Source organism: Heterocephalus glaber, unplaced genomic scaffold, assembly GCF_053883595.1.
Source record: "Heterocephalus glaber isolate CG9 unplaced genomic scaffold, H.glaber_assembly_v1.0 deba00000281, whole genome shotgun sequence".
Classification (NCBI taxonomy): Eukaryota; Metazoa; Chordata; class Mammalia; order Rodentia; family Bathyergidae; genus Heterocephalus; species Heterocephalus glaber.
Genome location: NW_028258139.1, coordinates 33724328 through 33750941, shown reverse-complemented (window position 1 = coordinate 33750941; position 26614 = coordinate 33724328). Strand labels below are relative to the sequence as shown.

Here is a 26614-nt window from a genome sequence, read left to right as displayed (position 1 = left end):
TGTGCTGGTACAAATTCCCTAGGATGAATGTTACCATTATGTGTATCTAAAATGCACCAACAAATGTTTTTTAAAAATAGACAAATATATAAACAAGCAAACATTAAAAAGTAAAACCAAGCATAGGCCCTCAGGAGATTATTCAAATACACTTCTGGGTGTGTCTGGGTGGCTCTGGAAGGCTTGCCCTTGGGCCCTGGCACAGTATCTCCTTCCCCTCCCTGCCTTCCAGAATAATGCAGAATTGAAGATAAAAGTGTAGCTGGACTGTGGCCCCAACTAAGCTGGAGGCTAAGGCAAGAGGATCTTTGGGCTCCAGGAATGCAAGGCCAATCTAGACCACATGGAGTCACTATCTCGTAAAAAAGGTGGTGGTGGTGGTGGTGGGGTGCATGGAATATGAAGAAGTAGCTTAGTGGTAGAGCAAAAACCCTGGTTTCCATCTCAAGTACTAAGAAGAAAAGGAAGCAGTAGAGGCAGCAGTAAAGGAGAAGCTAATAACTGAGAGGTAGAGGTGTTAATAACTGATACAAGATCCCAAAGCAAACAGATAGATGTAAGCAGAATACCTGAAGATTCAGTTAACCCCTCAGGAACAAGAAAACAAAATGCAATCTTACATGCAGTACCCTCCCCCCAGGTCTACTCCTATATCACACCTCACTGTGGGGGAGGATGGCTCTGAAGATGGAGAATAATCACTTTGGTATAAGAAAAGGGACTAACTCAACCAGTCATTTCCAGTTGAGGGTTCAGGAAATAAAGTGACATTTGGGAGTTAAGCTTTTTGAAACAAAGATTTAAGGATTTAGAGAGGAATACTATAGACTAAAAAAATAACTGGTACATTTGGGAAACAAAAGTAAATCAAGGTTATGGATGATAGAGAAGAGCCTAGAGCAAATGACAGGACCCAAACATGTAAATGGTTTAATATTCCACACATTATTCTAATTTGCTTTTTCTTTTCAAACTTATAGTTTTGTCTTTTTGCAGTGCTGAGGACTGAACCCAGGGTTCTGTAAAGAAGTGCTCCATCACTGAACTAACTGTATCCTCATTTTCAAGAGTTTTACTTTGATTCATGGTTCCAGACCAACTGGCCCAATCTGGGGTCCTTTTCTGAGAAAGGTCACCCGTTAAGATGGTACAGAGCAAACAGTACAGGGGTATTTGCTCTACTCATTTCATGGATGTAGGGAATGCAAGCCAAAGATGAAATCAAAAGCTGAAGTGACATCAAGATTTCATTTCTGAATAAAGAATTGTGATCAAAGGAAGAGAGCGGAGGCTCCAATAAAAATTTATTTGTAACTTGCTAGGTGTTAGGCATGGATAAAATACCTTTGCCTTGAGGAGGTTTGTATTTAGTTGGGGAGAGAGGGGGATGGATGTTCAACATCCATAATAAACAGTCCTCCTTTGGTAGGTATCCTCAGGGGAGGTGCCAGGACCCCTGAGGAAAACAAAATGCATGAGTCTGAAAGTTCCCCTATATGAGACAGCAGACCTATGCACATCTGTGTGCTTTAAAGGACCTCCAGAAAACTCAGAATAGCTAATACAATGTGAATAGCTGTTATACTGTGTATGGGGGATGTAACGACAAGAAAATGCCTATACACATTCAGCTACAGATGTAGTATTACTGAGTAATTTTGATCTGTGGTTTGTTGGCTGAATCCATAGATGCAGGATTCAAAGGGCCAACTACACATTAAATCATTGTTTAAAGGTACAAAGTAGAAAAGGAAAACATTAGCAGGATAAGTGTATGTGGACAGATGGGTGGTTTTGATTTTAAATAGGGTGATCAGTGTAAGCCACATGAAGGTGCAGCTAAGAAAATAAAATGGTTAAGAAAAAAAGAAAAAGGTTATGAAGTATTTCAGAAAACAAGAACAGGACAAAAGCTGAGGCCGTACTGTGATACAAATAAACGAGTATAGTTGCAAAGAGCAGAAAATGAATTTCAGGGAAAGTAACAGGAAACTTAATCACCCGTTAAGGTCTGAAAGGGCCCTTAGTAAGGCCTACCTTCCACTGGTAAGGAAACTAAGCATCACTTCACAAAGTGAACAGATTGTGAACAGTGAAAGACCCAGAGAGACTCCCTGAATGACCCCCGTAGTAATTCAGGTAAGAGTTCATATGTTTTATAATCTTTTCTTTTTTTTTTTTTGGTACTGGGGATCGAACTCAGGACCTTGTGCCTGTGAGGCAGGCGCAGTGCCACTGAGCTACATCCCCAGCCCAGGTAAGAGTTCATATTAATGGTCTGAACCAGAGTGATAAGTGATAAAAACTGGTCAAGATTCTACACATAATTTTTTTTTTTTTTAAATAAAAGAAGACTTTACCTAAAGGTGGGGAAAGAGGGAAAAGGGTGAGAGAACAGACATGGCGGACAGCTACTCTGGACGAATACAGAGTATTCAAAAGTGAATTGCTCCCCTATATGGAATTTTAGGCACATGTAACAAGATTTCTAACAAATAGTAGATAGAAATCAAAGATGATTTCAAAGTTTTTGACCTGAGCAATTAGTCCATATTTCCACACATAAATTTTGTCAATTAAGGTATCCAAATGCACATATTGAATAGCTATTTGGATACAGGAGGCTAGAGTTTAGAAGCTGGAGATATAAATATAAAATCAACTGGTTTATAAAGTCAGAAATCAGAATGAGGCCAGTGGATAAAGAGGATAATCATCTAATAGGCCAAGAGCCTCTTCAATGAAGAGGTACAGGAAAAGAAGAGGAGCCAGTAAGGTGGACACAGAAGGAACATCTAAACAAGTAGGTGAAGAGCCCAGAACATGAAGCGGTATGGAAGCCAAGTAAAAAGAGTGTGTCAAATGTTAACATTAGTGAGGTCAGGATAGAGAGGTAACCATTAAAATTTACCTACATGAAAGTCATTATAGACTATAAATATAGGCATAATTTGGGTACAGTTGTGGGACAGAGAACCTGGCAAGAGAGATTTAAGACAAAAAAAGAGGTGAAATAGGTAAGTCTCTACAAGAATGTTGCTAAAAATGGGGGACAGAGAAACGGGTCAGTAGCTTAAAGTTTGAGACAAGGAGTTTAGAAGACTCAAAAGAAGTTTTATGAATGCATGAATAGTTTAAGTTTGCAGACTATGAGTACGGTATGATCCAGCAGGTGGGGTAATAAGAGAAAAAAAGAGAATTGTTACAAGAGTGTTGAGTAGGAGCAACAAGTAGGATTTAGTAGACAAATGGAAGGACCAGTTACCAAATGTTTATCTAGTTGCTGGTAGAAAATATATGGGTATAAGTATTTTTTTGTTGTTTTTTTGCTTTTGTTTTTGGGTATAAGTATTAATGAGTTGATAGATGGAGTGGAAAAAGACTGCAAGTTTTCTATATTTATTGTAGATGCTTCAGTTTTCTCAGTGAGTTAGGATACAAGGTCTTTTTTTTTTTGGTACCGGGGATCGAACTCGGGTCCTTACGCTTGCAAGGCAGGCGGCAAAACCACTGAGCTGAATCCCCAGCCCCAAGGTCATTTATTAAAGATGAAAGAAGAGGTATTAGAAAGAAATAATAGTCTAGATGAATGGGAGAGTAAATTAAATTCAGGGGATACAGTGTTCCAAATGCTGGTCAGCAATGAAGGGCTAAGAAAATGAAGGGCTAAGATCCCACATTCCTCAAGTGTCTGTGGGACCCTGGATCCAGGGCCTCAATGGATACCAAAATTCTTGAATGTTCAGGTCCCTCCTATAAAATGGCGTGGTATTTGCTACATAAAGAGTTGTAAGTATTATAGTGTTGTTTACGGAACGATGACAGAATAATAATGCATCTCTACAAGTTCAGTACATGTGCTTGTATTTTGGGTTTTTTTGAGGTTTTTTTCATTTCACAGCTCGGTGACTCTTCCCATGTGGAACTCAAAGAGACACAGAATGAACTAACTACCATTCCATCCAGGATAAGATTCACCACCACATATTTAGTGAAAGTTGTTGACACTGTGTGTTATTTCTAGATGCATTTAGTTACTGGGATACAGGCCAAGAATAAGGAGAAGGAAGACAGCACGGTAGTGCAAGTCTATAATCTCAGCACTCGGGGAGGTAGAGGCAGGAGGATCACAGGTTTGGGCCCACCATGGGCAACTCAGCGAAAACCTGTCTCAAAATAAAAAATAAACAAGGCTGGGGAGTTAAATCCCATATGAATGAGGAAGGGAGAGAGGGAGTTAAGGAACAGTAAAAGGACAACATGATATAAATGGTTCCTATTATTAGTTGGCAGAGGGTCAGCAGGACTGCTGGAGGTGAAATTGTACAGGGAGTAAAGCAGAAAAGATTGTGGAGGTTATAAACAGAGAACCTGAGATTATACGGTAAGTGTGTTAAAAAATACACTATAGATAGCTCCCTAAAAGGCTATAAAACCTGACAGTGAAGATAGGGGAGGAAAAAATAAAGTACAAAGTGAAAGGAGGAAGATCAATAGCCAAAAATATAACAGTTGTTATAGCCTAGTTAATGTGCTAAAAGGAAGCAATTAATTGTAAGAGGACTCCATAGCTCATATAGATTCAATTACTCTACAGTAGCAAATCTACCACATACTAATCTACCACATACTAAATGCTCATGAAATAAGTGTCTACTGAATAAGTATAAGGGAATCCAATATAAACTAAAATTTTCAAATTACAAGTGATCCAAGAAATACTTTCTTTGTTGTTGTTTTTTAAATTGGAGATTGAGTCTTACCATCCAGTTCAGGCTGGCCTCAAACTCAGGGGTGCTGGGTGTGGTGGTACATGCCTGTAGTCCCAACACTTGGTAGGCTGAGACAAGAGGATCACCACAAGTTCAAGACTGCCTGGGCTAAACAGTGAGACCCTGCCTCAAAAAAAAGAAAAAAAACAGCGATTCTCCTGTCCCAGTTTCCTGACTGCTGGGATTAGCACCATGACACCCAGCAGAAATATTTTTATATATGAAGGAAATTAATCAACCTCAACTCAGATCAACCAAGACCAACTGCAATGTTCCTAAATGATAACATCTGGGGCCACAAACTACATATTGGAGCCCCAGAAGTACATATTGCTTAGATATAAATGGTAACTTAAAAACTACTTGGACAAATCTTTATGTCCCAACTTGATACTTCAAAGAGAAATATGGGCTAGAGTTCTGAAGCATCTCCACCATGATGCAGAATTTTATATATATATGTAACACCCTCACTCACACCTGTCCATAAAAGTATACAATATTGTACACAGGTAGGAATTTATACTTAAGAATTTTTTGTGAACTTCTATCATAAAAATGAGAGCAACAAACTACTAAAAACCTGAATATAATGTTACTATGGAATGTTCTGCAGTTATTTAAAATCACTATCAATTGACAACATCCATCATTTAACAGAAAGGGAAATGCAAGTGATAATGTGTTTGTATTGTATGACTGCATTTTTAAAAAAGCACACCAACACAATGTATGTGAATATTCATTTAACAAGTATTTATTGAGTGTCTACTATGCCATATACCATTTTTTGATACACACAATTTGTGGAGTGATGAGATAAATATGTAAAATGTAGTGTTTAGAATGTTAGAAAATAAAGCAGCAGGAAAAAATAGGAAAAAGGCAGGCATGGAGGCATATTCCTGTAATCCAAGCACTCTGGGAGGCTGAGGCAGAAGTGCTAGCTCAACCTTAACAACTTAGTGACTCAGCAAGATCCTATCACAAAAAATTAAAATTTCTGGGAGATAGCTCAGTGCAAAGGTCCAGGTTCACTCCCCAATGTCTGTCACACACACACACAACACACACAAGAAGTGTGAATAGAGAGGAGACTAAAACATGAAGGCATGTGAGGAAAACTCTAGGCAAAAGATACAGTAGGAGCAAGAGCAGCTAGTACAGCTAAACTGGACCAAGAGGAAGAGCAATAAAATAAGAGCAAAGTGGGGAAGGCATGGGGTGGGTGGGCACAGATCCTGTGTGGAGAGCTTTAGAGATAAGTACTCCAGTGACAGGGTTTCTTAACCTTTGCACATTTCAACTTAACCTGAACACACTACTACAATAAAGACAAAAAAATTCCAAAATGCATTTACTGGAATGTATCAACAAGAGATAGACATAGTAAATAAAATCTTCTAATTCTTTTATTTCCTGGCTCTAGAAAGGTTGTTTGCTAAAGTTATAAAATATTCATAAATGTTAACATTTAAAAATAGGAATGGATAAAAAGGGCTGGGGATTTAGCTCAATGGGGCCATGCCTGCCTGGCAAGTGTAAGCTCCTAAGTTCGATTTCCCCATGGGGAGGTGAATAAAAACAACTTTATAATATCTTACCAAGAAAAAAACTAAAAGAGGTAGATTATGTTCAATTAAGAGAAGCAAACAGCGGGGTGTGGTGGTGCACACCTGTAATTCTAGTGCTCAGGAGGCTAAAGCAGGAGTATCTCTGAGGCCAGCCAGGGCTACACAGTGAGTTCAAGGCCAGCCTGAACTACACACAAAAGTGAGACTCTATCTTAAAAACACAAAACAAAAACTCCAAATGGATGCCTTTATTAGTACATGTGATACTTCTGATAAACGTGTTGGCAATAAATTAAGGTCTAGTATCAAAAAAAAATGTAGGTGTAATTGAAGATTTAAGAGATAAGTAGCTAAAATAAGACTAAATCCCAAATCAAAACCTAATTTGACTCCCAGGGACTTAGCTCAGTGGTTCTGTTGCCTGCCTGGCAAGCGCAAGGCCCCAAGTTCGATCCCCAGTACCCAAAAAACAAAACAAAACAAAAACACAACCCCTAATTTCACTGACCTCAAGGTCTCCTTATGCAGCTCAGGCTGGCCTTGAACTCACTATGTAGTCCAGGCTGGCCTCAAACACTCAGTGATCCTCCTGCCTCAGCCTCCCAAGTGCTGGGATCACAGGCATGTACCATCACATAATTCTGTTAATTTGATTACAAAGAAATGCTTTTTTAATGGTATCTACAGTACTCAAACTTTTACTATGTATTTGGCCAAACTTAGAAAACTTAGAAAATCATATACATAATAAAACCACAAAACAATGGATCACAGATTACATGGGGAGAAGTATGCAGTTTTCATATGTAAAGACTATCATTACCTTTTCCAGGTCTAACTCCTCTAACAAAATGCTGGCATTCTTGTTGGCTTCCGCAGCCTGTCTGTCTTTGGCCTGCACTATTGACTCCATACAAAGATGACACTTCTTCAACATTTCCTATAATAAAAAATTAAAGATATTTCTTGCCTCAAAGAACAATTCCCAGTTAGCAAGCTTCCTAAAAACATGAAAATCTTCATTAAGGTACTTAAAAATAGAGAACAAAGATCAGTGGCAGAAAATAAAAAGGCAAAAAAGAGTACAAATAAATACAGAATTTAAGTATTTGAATATTTATATTCAAAAGCAAAACCTGCTATTCACCAAGCAATATTTTGGAAACTAAAATTGTTTCCTCCAAACAGAACTACAGTAATGTATGTCAGTTGCTTAATGGGTTAAAAAGAAATGACCAATGTGAACAAAAAAATGGATTTAAAAATTCCTAAAGTAATTGTTTGACAGGAACTGTCTTCAAATATTAGTCACTCACAGAAAGAATTGCAGGGCTGGGGATTTAGCTCAGTGGTTCCAGCGCCTGCCTCGCAAGCACAAGGTCCTGAGTTCGATCCCAGGTACCAAAAAAAAAAAAAAAAAAAAGAAGGAATTGCAGACACTGAGATGATACATTTTCTCTTCAATTACTTTAGAACAGCAAATATTTATTTTGGTACCCAGGATCCAACACAGTACCTTGTGCTTGCAAGGCAGGTGCAGCGCCACTGACCTAAATCCCCAGCTGCAAATCCCCGGCCCCCTCCCCGGTACCTGGGATCAAACTCAGGACCTTGTGCTTGTGAGGCAGGTGCAGTGCCACTGAGCTAACTCCCTGGCCTGCAAATATTTATTTTAAAAACATTAAAATTCTTACTTTATTTCTATCACAGAAATAAAATTTTTTTTTTTGAGACAGGGTCTCACTTTGTAGTTCAGGCTGGCCCTGAACTCACTATGTAGCTCAGGCTGGCCTCGAACTTGAGGCAATCCTCCTGCCTCTGCCTCCCGAGTGCTGGGATTATAGGCGTGAGCCACCACACCCCGCCACAGAAATAAAATTCTATCACAGAATGTTTTATTGATTCATAAGATAAGTAAATCTGTAAGAGTCTCTTAAATAGCATGCCTCATTCACAAATAGCATGTTGAAAAAAATCACATATTACACATTGCTCAAATCAAACCAAGATTTTTCTGAGCACGAGAGACAGTCTAACCAAATGGACTCTGCGCCGAGAGGAGTGAGTCTGAGGACACATTACCTTGTCTGTGATGGTCGCTATGTATCGCATACACTCAGAGTCAGATGGAAATTGATTGACTTCCTTCACCAGGTAGCGTACCACCTTCACGTGACCCTAAAGAAGGGACAGTAATGTCAGATGGAAATAGTCTTTCACAAGATTCAGGAAATATACAGTCCATCTAAACAAAGACTCACTTGTGTATTTGCACTGTAAATAAAAAAAGACACTTTTGTTGTACTGAGTTAAATCTACATTGTTCATTCTCATTCTACCTTTCCAAAAAATACAGAATTATGTGACCTAAAATTCCAAACTCACTCTGAATAAAAACATAAAAATTAATATAAGGAAAAGCTGGGTATGTCTAATGAGGAAAAAAAATAGAAAAGATAAAGAGTCATCTTCCTTTTCTTCAGCAACTCACTACATATGAGCAACCAGTTTCATTTTTCAGTATTAAGAGAGTAAAGTATTACATAGTGAGTTCAAGGCCAGCTTGAACTCACCATAGCAAGACCCTGTCTCAACAGAAGACTAAAAAAAAGTTTTACTATTTTATTCAGATAAAAAACAAACAGCACTATACTAGGCAGAAAACACCCATTGCACCAGCGTCAGCTATGGTTAAATCATTCACTACAACACAGTTCGGTATCTAAGTAAATTTCAATTTCAAAAACTCCAGATTCACTGACCTTTTACACATCTCCAGTGGCTCTCATAACACCTATAATTTAGCCAGTCTGGATAAAAAGTAACAGTTAAGATGATCTATCTCTTCCTTCTTGTCCACATGTTTAAAAAACTTTGCTTTAGATGAACAGCGATCCCTGAAAAGCTCAATGCCACTTGCATCATTCCCTAATGATCTTCCCAACACTCCCACAGTCCTTACGCTGCAGATATGGGACAATTTACACCGTTTGTTAAGACTTGGGCATGGATCTTACCTTTCTCATTAGGGTACATTAAAAAATTGTAACTAATATAATATGCAAGTCATTACAGTGCACCTGATAGGTACTCAAAAGATAAACACTGTTCACAGAGAATTAAAATTGTCTACTGGAAAGATATATGCATGCCAGGTATTAGAGAAGCATCTAAAAATAATCGCAGTATTAACAAAGATATTTGTCAAAATGAATGATAAAAGGCAATAAAGACTTGCAGAACTTCAGTAACTGAGGAGATTGGAGAATTCAATGTAAGTTCAAATAGGAGAGAAACAGTTTGTCCAGAAAGATTTAAATTACCTAAAGAACTGACTGGAAAAAATGAGGGACAAGAAGATCATTCTAAATGAGAAAATCTTACTCTACATGAGAACAGAGATGGTGTCAGAGAGAAGAAAAAGATCAGCCAAGGAAAAGACGGCACATGAGAGTAATAGTGGAAGATGATACTAAAAGCATTAAGCTGTGGTGGCCCTGAACACCAAACCAGGCTGGACTTCAAAAGATGTCAAAGACTGGAGGCACACACAAAACAGAGTGGTTAGGAAGACAAACACAGTGACATGGGAGTGTCAATTAGAGGTAGGCACCCTCTGAGAAAGTAAGTTTGATTACTGAGGGATGGAAAAATGCCATGTCCACGGCTCCAGAGTTCAGAGTATCTAGGGAAAGGTGGAATAAAGAACAAGAGTCAAGCTGGCTGTGGTGATGTGTGCCTATCATCCCAGTACTCCAGAAGGTTGAGGCAGTGCTGCAAAACTGCAAATTGGAGCCCAGCTGGGCAACCCTGAATAGGATTGGGGATGCAGCTCAATGTGAAAGCCCTATGTTAAATTCTCAGTGGAGTGGGGGTGGAATAAGGCCCAATGAGGGAAGAACAGACAGACACGGGACAAGAGAACAGTAAGAGAAAAAGGAAGAGATGACATCTTATATATATTAAAATTTTTCAACATTTTGGAATGTACAGATTTTACTGACATTTCTTCAAATAAAAAAATTCAAAAAGCACATAATCTCTGAAATTCGTATTTTTTCTAAATATCTGTATCAAGGCTACCATTTTTCTTCCCAGTATTTAACAGTGATGAGAATAAAATAAATCTAAGTAATATTTTTTCTCTGCTGTGTAACAGAAGGAAACATTTGTCCATATACAAGTAACTCCAATTGGTTACTCTTCACTGGAGTTACATTTTGTGAAACACTAAGATTACAACTGGATTTGAGAGTACTACTGAAAAGGCTTTTTAGAAGTTCATTTAGCTTTGATGCCCAGTGTAAGCAGAGTTACAGCTTTCTGCCATACCTGAGTCCTTCAGGGTTGCTAACAGAGTAATAAGTTGCATATTACCTGCTTTCACCAAAGCTGCTAAATCACAAAATAAGTCTTCATTGATAACGAGACATGCACTTCCTTTACTAGAGTAAGCGGAAAATATTGGGTAAATGAGGATCAAAGACTGCTACCTTTCTAAATGCTGCCATAAGAGGAGTTATTTTGCGGTTATCTGCTGCGTCTACATCAGCACCTGCTTGTACCAGTAACTGAACCACATCAAGGTGTCCACCATTTGCTGCTAGCCACAATGGAGTGTTCCCCTTCTTGTTACGTACATCAATATGAGCTCCCCTAAAAATGAATGACATAGACAGCACTGTCTTAAGTGAAATGGAATGATATAGATAACAAAAAACCCCACAACTATTAACGTGAAAATACTGTATAAAACGAAAATTATTTTTAATATTCAAAAAGTGAAATATATTTTCTCAGAATTATACTACAAAGCATTTCCAGCCATCAAATGAAATAGTCGTATATCCAATATTTGATTTTCTAATTTAAAAAATAATGACCATAATTCCTTGTTTCAAATCCAGAGAAAATGGAAATTCTGTTTAGTGAAAAATAAAGGTAAACCTCATATCAAAACTAATATATTAAATAAACAGTAGCCTAAAGGTAAAAAAAAAACAGGGAGACAAACACCTCTGGAAAACTGGCAGGCAAATTATAAATGAGTACTCTTTATTCTGTCTGATAATGTTGAATAATTCCAAAACCATCACCTAAAATCCCTAATTGGTATAAAGAATAGGAAAATAAACAAGGAAACCTAGATCACTGACAGACTTTAAAGACTTGGAGTACGGTAATACTTGGCAAAATAAAATTGTGTGGGAGATGAATATGGATGACAATATCTGCATGTTCAAATAGCTTATTACAGCACTTAAAAAGTACATACACAATGAAGAATAAAAACATTCCTAGGTTACACTGAATCAAACCAGACAATCTAACATAGTCTGGATGGGTGAAAAATGGTGGGTAAGTTTGGTGGGGGAAATCCCACTTGCAGGTTATAGAAGGAACCACAACTGACTTTTTCAATGATACAACTGCTTGGAATAACAATGACCAGTAACACATACGTTCACATATGAAGGATATGAAAGTATGTTACCTGCCAATGAGAAGCTCACAGAATTTATAATGTCCTTTATCTGCTGCTATGGTTAAAGCTGTATCTCTTGAGGAGGGAACTGGAGGAGCATTAACATCAGCACCTTTATCCAAAAGAACTCGGCCCACCTCTGCATATCCACCAGAGGCAGCTTCCATTAGTGGTGTGAGGCCAGTCTAAGTTTAGTGGAAAATAAGCAAACAAATGAACAAAAAAAACCACGTAAGAGACAGAAAATAGCCATAATCTATTAAAACAAGGTCACTGTACCTAAAATAAATGGTGTTAAGAATCTGAGCAAGGTGCAAGCATTTGACATGTAACTGGCAATAAATGTTCTCTCGCTTCTCTTTCAAAATAGCGTCTTTTTAAAAATTCATTAATTTTATTGGTACATTTTTTGGTATACAGTATGATGACATTCATCACTGGAAATTTTACTTTTACATGATATATCTTGGTTCTTATTATTTTTCCCCATTCCCTGGCCCTCCCTTCAAACCCTCTACCCCTCCCTATACAAAGTCTTTGTTTCCATTTTTTCCTTTTCTCATATTTGTTCCTTTCTCTTCTTTCCTTTCCCCATCCCTCCCACTTCCCCTTTTTCAAAATAGCATTATCTTTTTCAGATGATAGCCCTTAACACCTATAAAAATGTATACTTTAGGTATTTTCAAAGGTTAATACTTGATTGACTTATGCAGAATGATTCTTGATTTAGCATATCCACAGGAGATAAACATTATTAGAAAGTACTAAAATAAGCCAGGTTAGGATTTTGAGTTCAAGTCCAGCCTGTATTACATACCAAGACTGTCTCTAAAAAACAAAAACAAAAAAAGTAGTAAAATACTACCGTATATCATAAACATTAGAGCAATAAATTCAAGGGTAAATTTCAGATCTTTCCTTACCTTAGCTCTGTGTTCAACATTTGCTTTTCTATCAAGCAGAAGACTAACCACTTCAGTTCTTCCTTGGAAGCAGGCTAGCGTCAGCGCAGTGTTCCGGTTGGTTTCTATTTGAGCATTTATGTCAGAGCCCATGTCCAGCAGGAGCTTAACAGCAGCTGTGTGCCCATTCATAGCTGCTAACATGAGGGGAGAAATGCCCAATTTGCTACCAGTTCTAAGGATTAAGACACGGGGAGAACAAAAGGAAAAATACATATTTTTACACCAGAAAAGTGAACTATAATATAGAGTTTTAATGTAATAATTGATATTTTTCAAGTTCTATCTCAGCAGTTTCCATTACTTAAATAAAACTAATTTTAAAAAATCTCTAACAAATTGGATTCTAAGTTTATATGAAGCTCCAAAATACGGTATTCAAAACTAGGTACTCTACAGATATCTTTAACATAATACTCTTAAAAAATAGAGGGTCTGTACAGAAGAATCAACTTGCCTAGAATTAATCTCAGCTCCTGCATTTAGTAGTATTTTGATGATGTTCACATAGCCACCAGAAGCAGCCAGGCTCAGAGGTGTATAATCAGAAACATTCCTGTGCTCTTTATTTGCCCCTCGTGCTAACAACAGCTCCACTACCTGGAAAGAAAAAAGGAAAGAAATATGCTTTCTATGGTGAGACAATTTTCATAGTGTGCATTTCTGATTTTTCCTTTTTTCTTGTCTATTATAAACCAAAAAGGGGGAAAGTTCTTTCATCCTCTACACAAATCTGGCAAAGGATCTTGGAGAACAACAAAGAGGAAACTTCTCAAAATCCATTTAGAAATCTACTGAGAAGGTATAGTATATTCAGGGAAGATCTGGACCCAAAATGTCATACATGCTATTTTGGAAATCAGTGTTTCTTTGTTATTCCATTAGACGGTGGTAAAACACAAGTAATATGGGATACGATTTTATTTCTACAGTACTGGGGATTGCATCCAGGACTTTCATACTCAATTGCACCCCCCAAGCCCTTTAATTTTTAATTTTTTATTTTGTTTTGAGACAGGTCTAATTCACTAAGTTACCCAGACTGGGCTGCAACTTGCAGTCCCCCTGCCTCAGACTCCCAGAGTGCTGGAGGTATGCACCACCATGCCCAGCCATTTTTTTTTTTTTTTTTGACACAGGGTCTTGCTATGTAGTTCAGGCTGGCCTTGAACTAACTATGTAGCCCAGGCTGGCCTCGAAAACACAGTGATCCTCCTGCATCCACTTCCTGATGGGATGACAGGCATGAACGACCACTCCTGGTGATTTTTAAATTTACATATGTAAATATATTTGAAATAATTTTAAATCATTCAATCAGAAACTTTTAAAAATATTTAAATAGGTAACACCTATCTTCAAAAAAGTTGAAAAAACTGTACACATATTAATTACCTAGATTTTACCACTAATACTGTATATTATGCTATAGACATATAATTCCCACCTAGCAATTGAATTTCTGGGTATGTAGTTTTATAAGAAATTGCCAAATCATTCTCTAAAGTGTTAGCACTATTTGTACTCCTGTCAACAATGCATGAGTTCTAGTTGCTCTAAATCTTGGCAACACTTTAATTCTTGCCATAGTCTATCCCACTGAGTCTGAACTATATTTCTCTCACAGCTACAAGTGTTTATCACTTATGCGTTTATTGGTCATTCATAAGATCTTTACTCACTATGCCATTTACTGCAAAGTACTACCTTCTGACACAGGTAACCTACTTTCATTTTCACTTTGTAAATGAAGGGTAGGAAAGTTATGATCTGCTTCAAGATCATAGCTCTTACCCTTGCTCTTATTAATAATTATGTATTTCCTGGGTAGCACTTTTGATGAGCTCTGCTTTCTCTTACCTATCGACTAAAGCTTTTTACTTGTTTGAATAAAGCTAGGCCCAATTTTCCATAAAAATTTTCTCCCCATCTCTGTTTTATGTTCAGAGCCAGTAAGACTAGGTGGCTTCTTTGATAAAAACAAGATAAAAAGGGCCTGGGATTTAGCTCAGTGGCACCATGCCTGCCTCTCAAGTGCAAGGTCCTTAGTTCTATCCCCAGTATAAAAAAACAGATAAAAAGTGGCGGGGCTGGGGATTTAGCTCAGTGGTTCCACCACCTGCCTCACAAACACAAGGTCCAGAGTTCAGTCCCCTGTACCAAAAAAAAAAGGCATTAGCCAATTTAATTTTAGAAAATCCCTTAAGAAATAAGGTAGAAAACAAATTTCACATTTCTGAAGTGTTCTCAATTCCATTATATAAAGATAACTGACCTTAGTTATCCCTAATAGAGGCTGGTCTCTTCTCAAAGAGGAATAAACATTACATGCAAAAATGTTTGTTTTATAGTAAACTGGCAATCCAAGTTTAACTGCTTCACCTGAAAGACTAGAATGGTAATAAGCTCATTTACTGTATTCTAATGCCACTGTCATCTTTTGGTACCAAGGATCAAACTCAGGATCCTGCACTTGTGAGGTAGGCACAGTGCCACTGAGCTAAATCCCCAGCTTCTTCTGCCGTATTTTATTTTTTAAGTTTTATTTTTTTTTATTGGTACCGGGGAATCGAACTCAGGTCCTTGTGCTTGTGCAGCAGGTGGCGAGCTAAATCCCCGGCCCACTTCTGCTGTATTTTAAAACACTAAAGGTTTTTTTTCTGGTACCAGAGATCGAACTCGGGACCTTGTGTTTGTGAGGCAGACAGAGGAACCACTGAGCTAAATCCCTGGCCTTTCTGCTGTATTTTAATAAGAATATACAAATTATACCACCCTATTCACTTTATTATTTTTAAATGAAAGGAACCAATGTACTTCTTTGATTCAACATTGAAAAATTGTTAACACAGAAAGCAAATATTATTTCAAGCTACATAATGATTGAAAATTTAAGTTAAGGAAAAATTTTACTTTCATTATATTTTAAAAGAGAAACAATTACATTTCTGACCAAGCTTTTCAGTTTAATGTTATTTAACCGCAAAAATTTGTGTCACAACATTTTAGTCTGGGACTGATAAGAATCCCTATTTTTTCTGATACAGTAGAAAGAAAATCAAGTTTACCTTTTGTTTATTTGTTTTTGAGATAGGGTATTGCTATGTATCCCAGGCTGGCTTTGAACTCATGGCCAATCTCTTGCCTCGGCCTCCAGAATGCTGGCATTACATGCATGTACCACCATACTCAGCTAGGTTTACTTCTGACCTATCTATCTTACTTAATTTTTGATGTAAAAATCTTTTCACTTATCTATTGTGGATTTTTTTTTTTTTTGGAGTTGGGGAGGTGTCTTACTCTGTCTTTCAGACTGGCTTTAAACTCAACTACGCAGTCCAAGCTGGTCTCAAACTCATGGTGATCCTCCTGCCTCAGCCTCCTGAGTGCTGGGACAGGAATGTACCAATACACCTGGCTTTATTATGGATATTATAGAAGGAAAAAAGGCCACAACCAGAAGGAGCAACACAGCAAAAACAGGTTCTTTGTTAGCACAAGGGCATCTGATAATTCACACATGCACTAGATAAAAAGAGGCAAAAACTATAGAAATAATCAAAAGAAAATCGAATAACTATATATATATATATATATATATATTCTACATAAATTCTCTTTCTTAGTCTCTCTCTCTCTCTATATGTATGTATTTCGTATAGGAATTATTGTAGCTCTCTTTTTCTCTTGTGGCTTTCTTTTTCTCCCAAGTTCTGGGATTATAGGCATGAGTCACCATGGCCAGCTGTTAAATTTTATTGTGAGTTATTTTCAAAACCTATTGAGTTTAACTGATTAGAATTCAATATAACCTGGTAAGCTATAACCAGTAAGAGAGGAAGGGCTATTTTAAAGTGCTCAAATAGGAGGCAACAGTCAACACTTAGCTAGTCAGAGTACACTAACATAAAGGGTGAAACAGCCAGAGTGAAAGATTTGAAATTATATTCTCTGACTAGCAACTGAAAAAACAGGTCTTGCTTCACACACACTGTGGATGACTTTGGGGAACACAGTTAAACATCTGAAGAAAGAAAGACGATAAAAACAAACTGTCCAATCGTTCAAAGAATAGGACCAGGAGCAGTGGGGAGACCTAACAACTTGTAGGCAGGGACACTTTGAAAAGGAAAAGGAAGAAGAGGGAAGGGGAGGAGGCTGAAAGGAAAACAAGGGACTTTTTTACTGAATAAGAAACTAATCTGAAGATGAGCGTGCTGGTACATACCAGTAATCCCAGCCCTCAGAAGGCTGAGGCAGGAGGATCACTACAAATTCAAGGCTGTCCTGGGCTACATAGTGAGTTCAAGGCCAGCCTGAACTACATAGTGAGATCCTGTCTCAAAAAAAAATACAAAAAAACCCAAAAAACTAATCTGGATGACATAGGGTACTCCCTACACCTAAGATTCAATACATCCCTGATTGAGAACTTGTGAATCTAGAGATAGCACAACTGGTTCAGTAAGTTTTATATTCCTTGATATAAAAGCTATAACAGATTGGGGGAAAAATAAGTAAGTTATCTAGCTAATTACTAAATGACAGAAAACATGAAGGCGTTCCACTGTTACAGTTTCTTGAGACTTGATTAATGCCAACTGATCTAAGTTCTAGAACAGGGAAAGATGAAGAAATACAGGGCCTGATTTGGAATGTCTTAGTGTTTCTCATAACACAATGTAATATACAGGGACTCCTTATGTAGGTGTTAATTTTAGAAGAGCAAGGTTCTAAACAATGTATGATTTTTCTAGGAAGGAAGCCTATGCTAGCACTGTATTCTTGCTAGTAAATTATAGTCTGAATTACTGTGATAAATCAAAACATCAAATTGCTGTTCCTGTAGAAAAAAAATCATATAGTACATATTTGCTAAACAGAAAGAGGGGAAAAAATTACACTAAGAGGAGATGTTACCTCTTGCCTTCCCCCAGAACAAGCCAAGGACAGTGGTGTGTCCTTGGTTCTTTCTGACTGGGCTTCTATGTCTGCACCACTGTCCAGCAGTATTTCTACTACCCCAACATGACCAGCAGTAGCAGCCAAGATAAGTGGAGTAAAACCTGGAAAAAAAATGATGTTTTCATTATGTGCTAAGCAAAGGATCAATACCATTTTCTAATACACCTAAGCATCAAAACAGGTCTACAAAGTAATATTTCTACATACCTGAAATTTCTTCTATACATCTTATAGAATATAAAATTCACAAAAATAAATAAAATTCACATATTCATGTAAACCCTACCTTTCTTATCTCGGTGCTCAATACTAGCTCCTCTCTCCAGCAGTGTCTGTACCAGCTCCTCATGGCCACCAGCACAGGCAAGTGTTAGCGCTGTGTCATGATTACTCTCAGTCTGTAGAAAATTAATTTTCTGATTAGCTTATTAGACAGTTTTATAATGTTTCTTTTTTGGTACCAGATATTGAACTCAGGACCTTGCGCTTGCAAGGCAGGCTCCGGAACCACTGAGCTAAATCCCCAGCCCTTTATAATGTTAATAGTATATACACACATACACATTGTACTATATCAGACATTTGAATAATAAGGCTTATCTGGCTTTTTTTCTCCATCAGTGGCCAACTAGTGATTTGTTTTTAAAAGTTACAAATAATACTTCCACAACATGGGCAATTTTTGAACACCAAAAAAAAAGTATAATTTTCTGTCATATCAGCACAATTTTAACTATACTACATGATTAAAGAAACCATGGACTCACTTTTGCTTTTGAAATACAGACTACATTTATTTTCCTATTTGAAATAAGTAAAAAAGACAAACTATTTGAAATAATGGTGTTTAGAGAGGCAAACAATGATCCTTGACCACAAATGATTAACCCAACTCACTGCCTGGAGAGTTTCCAGGCTGCAGTGTACAGAGTGGGTGCCCAGAGACTACTGGCAATCTCCCCCAGCTGAGAAGACAGAGTTTGGAGAGGTCAAGGTATCTAAAGTTAATGTTGCACATTACTAAGAGAACCCTAAAAAGACAGTACACTTGAGATCTGTGGAGGATTCTCCTCAAGTCTTTAGTTGAGCTTTAATTGGCACATGTGCTCATTAGGAGGACTTTATTGGTGGCCAAGGAAAGACCGCCAGACAGGATCAGGTTAGACACTTAGAGCTGCAACATAAAGCCACAAACAGTTCTGGATCCACCTGACAAAGCTAAAAGGCAACACCTGAAATGAAAAATTCTTTCCAAGTAACTTAGCTGTGACTGAAAACAAGGCCCCAAATATGCAAAGGAACCAAACATAAAATCCAGTTGGCATTCTGAAAGACAAAAACTATTCTAATTGACATGGCAATGTCTGTATGCAATCTGACAGGATAATGACAGTGAAAAAAAAACACTGGATTTATTAATGGTCATATTCTAACCCAGTTTAAACGCCAATATAGTTAACCAGCTAATTCTTTATACTTTTAGAACTTTATACCTGTGGTATCCAAAAAATAATTATTAGCAACATATGACTAACACAATTTGAACTATGACAGTATGACTGAAAGACATTTTAATTTAATTTTAATTGAATAACTGATAGCCAATGTGAAGACTGGAGAATTTCTTAGGGTATCTGGAACGACACAGGTAAATGATTCTACTTCACTACCATGCATCTCTACTCAAATCTAAATACATACCACCCAGTATTTCAAATGTAAATCCAAATTGAGACATAAATTAAAGGGTGACAACCTAAAATGGAGTCTGTGCAATGTGGGATAAGAAAGTCTCAAGAAAACCGGGGTAATTTGATCATTCTAACTACAGGCATAATATACACACCAAATTATGAAGACATTTAGTATGAAATAAAAATGTAAAATAGCTCAATTTTTTAATAATGATTAAATGTTTAAACAGTATTACAGTTATATTAAGCTAAACAAAACTTTTTTTTTTTTTTTGAGACAAGGTTTCAGTTGCCCAGGCTCGTCTTGAACTCTTGCATTCAAGTGATCCTCCAGGCTCACCCTCTCAAGTAACTGAGACTATAGGCATATACCATAATGCACTTGGTAAGATATGTATATATGAACTGGTATTTAATTTTACATATAAATGTTTTTGACAGTACTAGAGATTTAACTCAGAGCCTCTACACTGAGCTACATCCCCAGCCCTTTTTGAGAGAAGGTCTCTTTAAGTCACTAAGTTGCCCATGCTGGGCTGGAACTTAGGATCATCCTGCCTCAGCCTCCCAGAGCACTGTGATTATAGGTGTGTGGCACCATCCCAGCTGCTGCTCCTTCATTTTTTTCTAAATGTGGCTACTAAAAAATTTTGAGCTAAACATGTCACACTGTTTCCCTATCAGACAGTGCTGCTCTAAGTATCTGCCATCATTTTCACACATGCATCTCTTTATCGAACTGTTTTATGTTATCTGTCACTCCCGGAGGACTAAAACTTGGAAGACAATGAACATGTCTTAATGATGTTTGCATTTTCCACCTGTAACTGATGTTTTTCCCAGAAAACAAGAACTGACAGTCAAGGAGAACGAATGATAACAGCTCTGGAAGGCCGGAGATTCAGACTGCTACTAACAATCAAGTGACCATATGTATGAAATACTTATTTTATACATGTTTATGATATTCAGATAATAGAAAAAGAAAAGTCACATCTTTCCATAACCAAACTTCATCATAAATAAAATGAAAAATGAGACAAAGGCAAAATGGTAGTCAAGAAATAAGAAAAAGCCTCCTGGTCGCTGATGCAGAGGGGCCCACAAAGACTGCTCTGCAAAGGGGCTGGGAGATAGCAGAGAAGGAGCCTGTAGAGCCCAAGGCGGTGACAAAGGAAAGGCCACCAACTACAGCAACAGAGAGTTCAGGAAGTGACACTAATGACAGCTCTGGAGCTTTATAGTATCCCCAGTATCGTCACTTCAGGTTCCTAAGAGAGAAAATGTTGTGTCTGACTTCACACACACAAAAAAGAAACAAATCTCAAAGAAATAACTTTTGGATGGCCGAACAAGTTAATAACTGGTAGAAATGGACTTTTACAACCCAGAAGATTTTCTTGTTCCTGTTACCCCTAACACATCACACAGAGGTCCTGATGCACAAAAGACACGCTGAATGTCATGATAAGTATCTGTCTTCTGTCCTCTCAGGTAGTGGATATGCAATCCACAGACAAGCCAGCTTTCTGATTAAGTCTGTGAGATTTAAAACTCTTTTCCAGGAGCTAAAAGGTAATTTACGATAACTGTGTCAGTCTTAAATAGAGAAAGAAGATACACATACAAAACTTGAAAAAGACAAGCATGAAAAATTTTAGATCAGTCAAATATATTTTCCCTACATTATGAAACATAAATTCAATTGATACTTATTAAGTACCTTTAATAAGTACTCTGCTACATATGCTAGAATTGACAGTTATCATAGGCCTTGCTTGCTAATTTATGGATTACTATACATGAAAATTTTAAATTCAATCAATGAGAAAATAAAAAAGAACAAATTGAGAGTTCAAGAAAAAAACATTAAAACTAAAAAAATAAAAACAAATTCCCTGAGGAGGGGCTGGGGATTTAGCTAAGTGGTGCTGCCACCTGCCTCACAAGCGCAAGGTCCTGAGTTCGATCCTCAGCACCGCCCCCCCCCAAAATAAATTCCCTGAGGAACTGAAATCAAGAATGAGTAGCTCCACTGTATTTCTGGAGTGAGGAGAAATTAAAGCAAATAATATTTTATGATAATCTTTTAAGACAAAAACAAAAGAATTTAAAATTCCGAATTGAGCCAACTGTGGTGGTGCATGCTTGTAATCCTAGCACTCAGAAGGCTGAGGCAGGAGGCTTGCTGCAAGTTAAAGGCTGGGCTACAAAAGACTTTGTCTCTAATTAATAAATGAATTAATTTCCGAAGTAAAGCTTTCATTCCCCAAGTACGTGCCTACACAATCCCAAAATGATTACTGACCTGCTTTGTAACACATCAATATCATAATTATTGAAATAAAAATTTGGGTTGAGCCAGGGATTTAGCTCAGTGGTTCTGGCGCTGGCCTTGCAAGCGCAAGGTCCCAAGTTCAATTCCCGTACCAAAAAAACCACAAAAACTGGGGTTGACACAAATAATGACAAGGCAAAGAAAAAATAGGGATTTTGAATAATGCTGATACCAATATGCAAAAATGAAAGCGGAACTACACCCAATTCTATATTCATTATAATATATTATTGTATAATATATATACAATAATATATATAATGAGTTTCTGGAAGGCAAGGTACCAACTAAGGACCCTTTTGCTTAAACTGTATTGCACAAAGTTGTATTATACTGGTCCAGAAGTTACTGTATGTTCATTATCATATATCATCTCAGAGAACATCGCAAAGCTGGAAAAGGTAACAGACACAGCTTCATTAAGTGTTTGCATTGTAAAAAGTTTCTATTTAGCCTCCAATACCATAAAATACACCAATCCATGCTAGAACAGATATTGTTATAATGAATTCTAGCTCACTGAATTGATAAAATTATATTCCATATAAAAATATTCTTTTGTTTCTCAATAAAACTGTATTTTCTTTACAGTCATTTGTACAATTTGTTCCATATAAAAATATTCTGTAAGTTATCCACATGACTAATTCTGGAATAGTCTTGATATATGGGAAGCTATAATTCCATGCCCTTTGAAATACAATAATGGAAAAAAAACAGATAATAATGGATATGTTAATTATTAAAAACCGGGGAAAAGCAAGGTTGTGTAAGGGAGCACTTGTTTTTCCTATATTTTCAAATATATTCAAATATATTTTCCTATATATTTAAATTCAAGAAAAGCTTTAAGGATTCAGACCCAAGGCCACCTGCTTGTAATCCTAGCTACTCAGAAGGCTGAGACAAGAGATTCTCAAGTTGGAGGCTAGCCTGCGCAACTCTCAAAAGTAACAAATAAATTACGGCTCAGTGACAGTGCATTTGCCTGGTATAAGCGAGGCCTGGGGCTCAATCCCCACTGCAAAAAGAAAAATTCTTTGAGAAATGTGACATTAACAACAAGCAGTTTTTTTAACATTTTTTTTTTTTTCTGCTACTGGGGATTGAATTCAGGACCCTGAGCTTTTGAGGCAGGCAGCAGCACCACTGACCTAAATCCCCAACCCTGAATGTTACATTTTTAACGGTATTCTGTCTCTGAGTCTGGAGCTTACCTGTGCATCAATGTCAATGGCAGGGTAGATAGGAAGCATGGCTGAAGGGGAGATGACAGGACTTGGAGTTGGAGTCTGAGGTTGGGAAATGGAAGCAGCGATACTGTGGGTAGGAGTGTTTGACATTGCAGATGCTCTTCCACTGACTGCTGTTGAACAAAATAACTGTACTTAATAAGGATGAAACACTGTTAGGTCATAGTAATAGTAAGAAATATTTATTAGGAAATTATTTAAGATTTTGAAAATAAAATGTCTACAGGGAGTCTACTGTAGCAGTAATAACTCATTTTCCTGGTTATTTTTGACTAGATGATATATGTGCATTGAGAGTCATCCATTTTCTAAATAATCCATTTGAAAGACAAATTTCCCCCCTATGAAAGTAGTTGTAAAACCTTAATACAAAACAATCCTGAAAATAAAAATATCTTAATGTATTAAAATACAGTATAAACTTAAATGGAAAGTTGTCCATTATAATTAGAAATTGAAAGAGGTGTAATAGCCAACATCAAATGGGAAAAAAAAATTTTTTTTTAACTTGCCAATTTCACACTTTATTCTAAACTAATGACAGTAATATCACTGATGGGAAAGGAAGAACCTTGCTATCTAATTATTAATACACCCCCCTACTGTTTTACTAGCTACACTTGGAATATTCTGAATTATAGTCCTCAGTATGACAGTTTTTCAAATATAAAAATCCAATCCTCACATAGGAATGTATTTTCTCACATGAAGAATTATTCTGAGGGTGCTAAAATACTCAACAACCAAGACAGCATTCACAACTTATAAAGAAAAAGTTAAAAGATTAGGGTAGAAATAAATGCATGTAAATAATTATCCTTTCAAATATGGAATGCTGATAATTCTAAGTAGGATTTTCCTGTGATATTATTTTCATACCCAAATATGTAACATAAGTAATGTCTAGTTAAGTCAACACCTGAAGTAAAAGAATGCCAAGATGGTGGGACAGGATATAATGAAGATTCCCTCGAGGGTACATCTGTTCCCTCACTGACTCATTTCTAGAGTCAGTTAATTCATAAACACCACTCTTTCTTCTTTTATCCCCTTATTAAAAATACTATGATATTGGTACAAACACCCAATGATAAATGTAAATGTATTGTATACCTAAAATGTACCAATAAATATATAAATAAAAAAATACTATGATCTTATTAAAGTATGGGTATTTATCACTGAATGGTCAACAAGAGTGTGGATGTGTGTTACCAAAGTAGTTATTTACTACACCAGACAGAAAACAATCATGATTCACAGCTGGATTTGAAATCAGGCAAAAGAAGTTATTATCCTGCCAAGAGTAAAACTGAAATTCATCTTACAACAATTATAAACAGAACTGCCAATTAAGAAATCTACTTTACATGAAATCCTTAGTTCAGGCACAAATATATACTATACATTATAGCAATACACATTCTATGATTATACATTTTTCAGTTAATTTAAAAGCCAAACCAAAAAAAAGAAGGAAGACGAAAAACCAAACAAAACATTATTTGAATCCTTAGGGATTTAGATCAAGAGAAAAGGGCATGTACTAATGCATTAAATTAAGTATCTAGTAACCTTGACATTGTTACTCCATATTGTTAACTTTGTAATGCTGAGAAAAAGATCAAGTAAATATTCTAGATATAAATTTCAAAATCATATAAAATCTATAGCTCTTAAAATAGATTCCATATCCTTTTGTTGAATTTTCACAAATGGAAATGATAAATACAAAAAGTACCTTAAAGAAGAAAACACGAGTATGTACAAATCACTAATTTTTATTTCATATTAAATGGGTTAAAAAAACTAAGATGTACTGTTAAATGACTAAATTATAATTTATATTTAAACTATAATACTTTCTACTAAAATTAACTTTCTTATTTTTTTAGTCAAATTGGTTGTTTTTATTTCCTCATCTAAAAGGAGATGGGGAAAAATCAATTCTCTCCTTTCACTCACTTTGGCGTACCTATGCAACTAGTTTACTAAAACTAAATAACTGCCTATCACTTAACAGATAAAAAGTAACAAATGTAAACATGTAAGTGCCTAAAAGAACTCTAGTACAGATTTTTTTACACGTGGGACTTCATTTCAAGGTTATGTTTAGTGAGGGGAAAACAATATGCTCACAAAACGTTTTAACAGCAGGAGGGGAAATGGGGAACTTAATACCATAACAAAGGCAAAGTGTGAAGACAGGATAAATGGAACTATTTTGCTTTGGCAAGTATAAGAACAGAAGACTCAAGATTTCAGTCAGTTAAGTACTAGAGAAAAGGAGACCAAATGTTACGACAGCAGTCTATAAATGATTAGGGAAAGAGGCAGAGGCTATGTTGGAGGAAGGGAAAGAAGGCTATGAACTGAAGAAGGTGTAATATATTAGAAACCCAAAGAAAGAAGTAGAAATGATCCTTAGTCAAATGACTGGACTCTACTATCATAAAGAAATTTAAAGAATAAGGCTGCAAAAAAAGAGTACATGAGAGTATGTGTGCGGATCCATGTAAACATGAGTGGTCTATGGATAAGTTGCAGGTAGATAGCTGGGTTGTTTTGCTTTGGTTTGGTTTTCTTGGTACCAGGAATTGAACTCAGGGTCTTGTGCTTACCAGGCAGGCACTGTGTTGCTAAGCTACATCCCCGGCCCTGATAGGTGGGTATTTTAAATTTTGCTCTGTCAATTTTTTTCTCTTGCCACATAAATGAGCATAATAAATAAGTATTTTTATAGTAAGACAAATATTTGCCATGTTTTGTAAAAAGTCACGTGCATTAAAAATTTTTATATGGAAACACTTAGAACACACAGACATATTTTTTAGGGATATAGTACAAATCAAGAAAAAAGTTATTTTGCAAACTTCTAATAATTCTCATAAACATAAAAAGTTGCACAACCAGCAAATCATTGTTGGCCACTATGTCCAAGTACATCAGGTAAACCCTAACAGCATAAAAAAATTTTAAACATTAACTGGTATAGACTACCCATTCTTTGTGATCTGGTTTTTTTTGGTCCTGGGGATCAAACTTGGGACCTTGCACTTGGCAAGGCGGGCAGCAGAACCACTGAGCTAAATCCCCAGCCCCTAGACTATACTATCCATTCGTCATTTAAATGGGTAACACTTCTATACATCCTTTGGTAGTCTGATTGACATAAAAGAAAAAATACAATTATGATCAAAATTACAGGCTATGGATATAGTATTAAACTTGGATTTATGGCAACTGCATTCCAATTTTCATAGAATATTTAAAAATCTTTTAATTTTACTGCCTATTATTATAACCAGCTGGGGTAATTAGCAGTCATTTTTCAAATCTATAGAAAAAACTATACTCATTAATATTAAGACCCTTTACAGTCTTACTATTAATTACCACTAGCAATTTTTTTCTAATGTAGTTATTTTACTCAAGTTTATGGAAAGATTTTCATTTGATACATTACTGCTAAGGTAATATTTAAAAAAAGGACTGGAAAACTCCGATTTTAAAATATAAAATCTGTTTCTTTGGTTGCTTTGTTTCTGAATGTTAGCTAAATAAACACTAC

General features: G+C 36.5%; 1 protein-coding gene across 8 annotated transcripts in view; it reads right to left on the bottom strand.

Annotated features, from left to right (window-relative positions):
- Ankrd17 (ankyrin repeat domain 17) overlaps window positions 1-26614 on the bottom strand; it is a 177527-nt gene that overhangs the window by 49264 nt on the left and 101649 nt on the right. For 6 of the 8 annotated variants that reach the window (XM_004838014.3, XM_004838015.1, XM_021252507.2 and 3 more), the window contains 9 exons: window positions 23008-23156; window positions 18045-18156; window positions 17714-17859; window positions 13251-13393; window positions 12755-12968; window positions 11841-12016; window positions 10840-11002; window positions 8429-8524; window positions 7170-7286 (listed from right to left, as the gene is read on the bottom strand). In XM_004838014.3, the coding sequence (XP_004838071.1) occupies window positions 7170-7286; window positions 8429-8524; window positions 10840-11002; window positions 11841-12016; window positions 12755-12968; window positions 13251-13393; window positions 17714-17859; window positions 18045-18156; window positions 23008-23156 (1316 nt within the window). The remainder of the gene's footprint in view (window positions 1-7169; window positions 7287-8428; window positions 8525-10839; window positions 11003-11840; window positions 12017-12754; window positions 12969-13250; window positions 13394-17713; window positions 17860-18044; window positions 18157-23007; window positions 23157-26614) is intronic. The other 2 variants (XM_021252504.2, XM_021252514.2) reach the window with 1 other exon arrangement.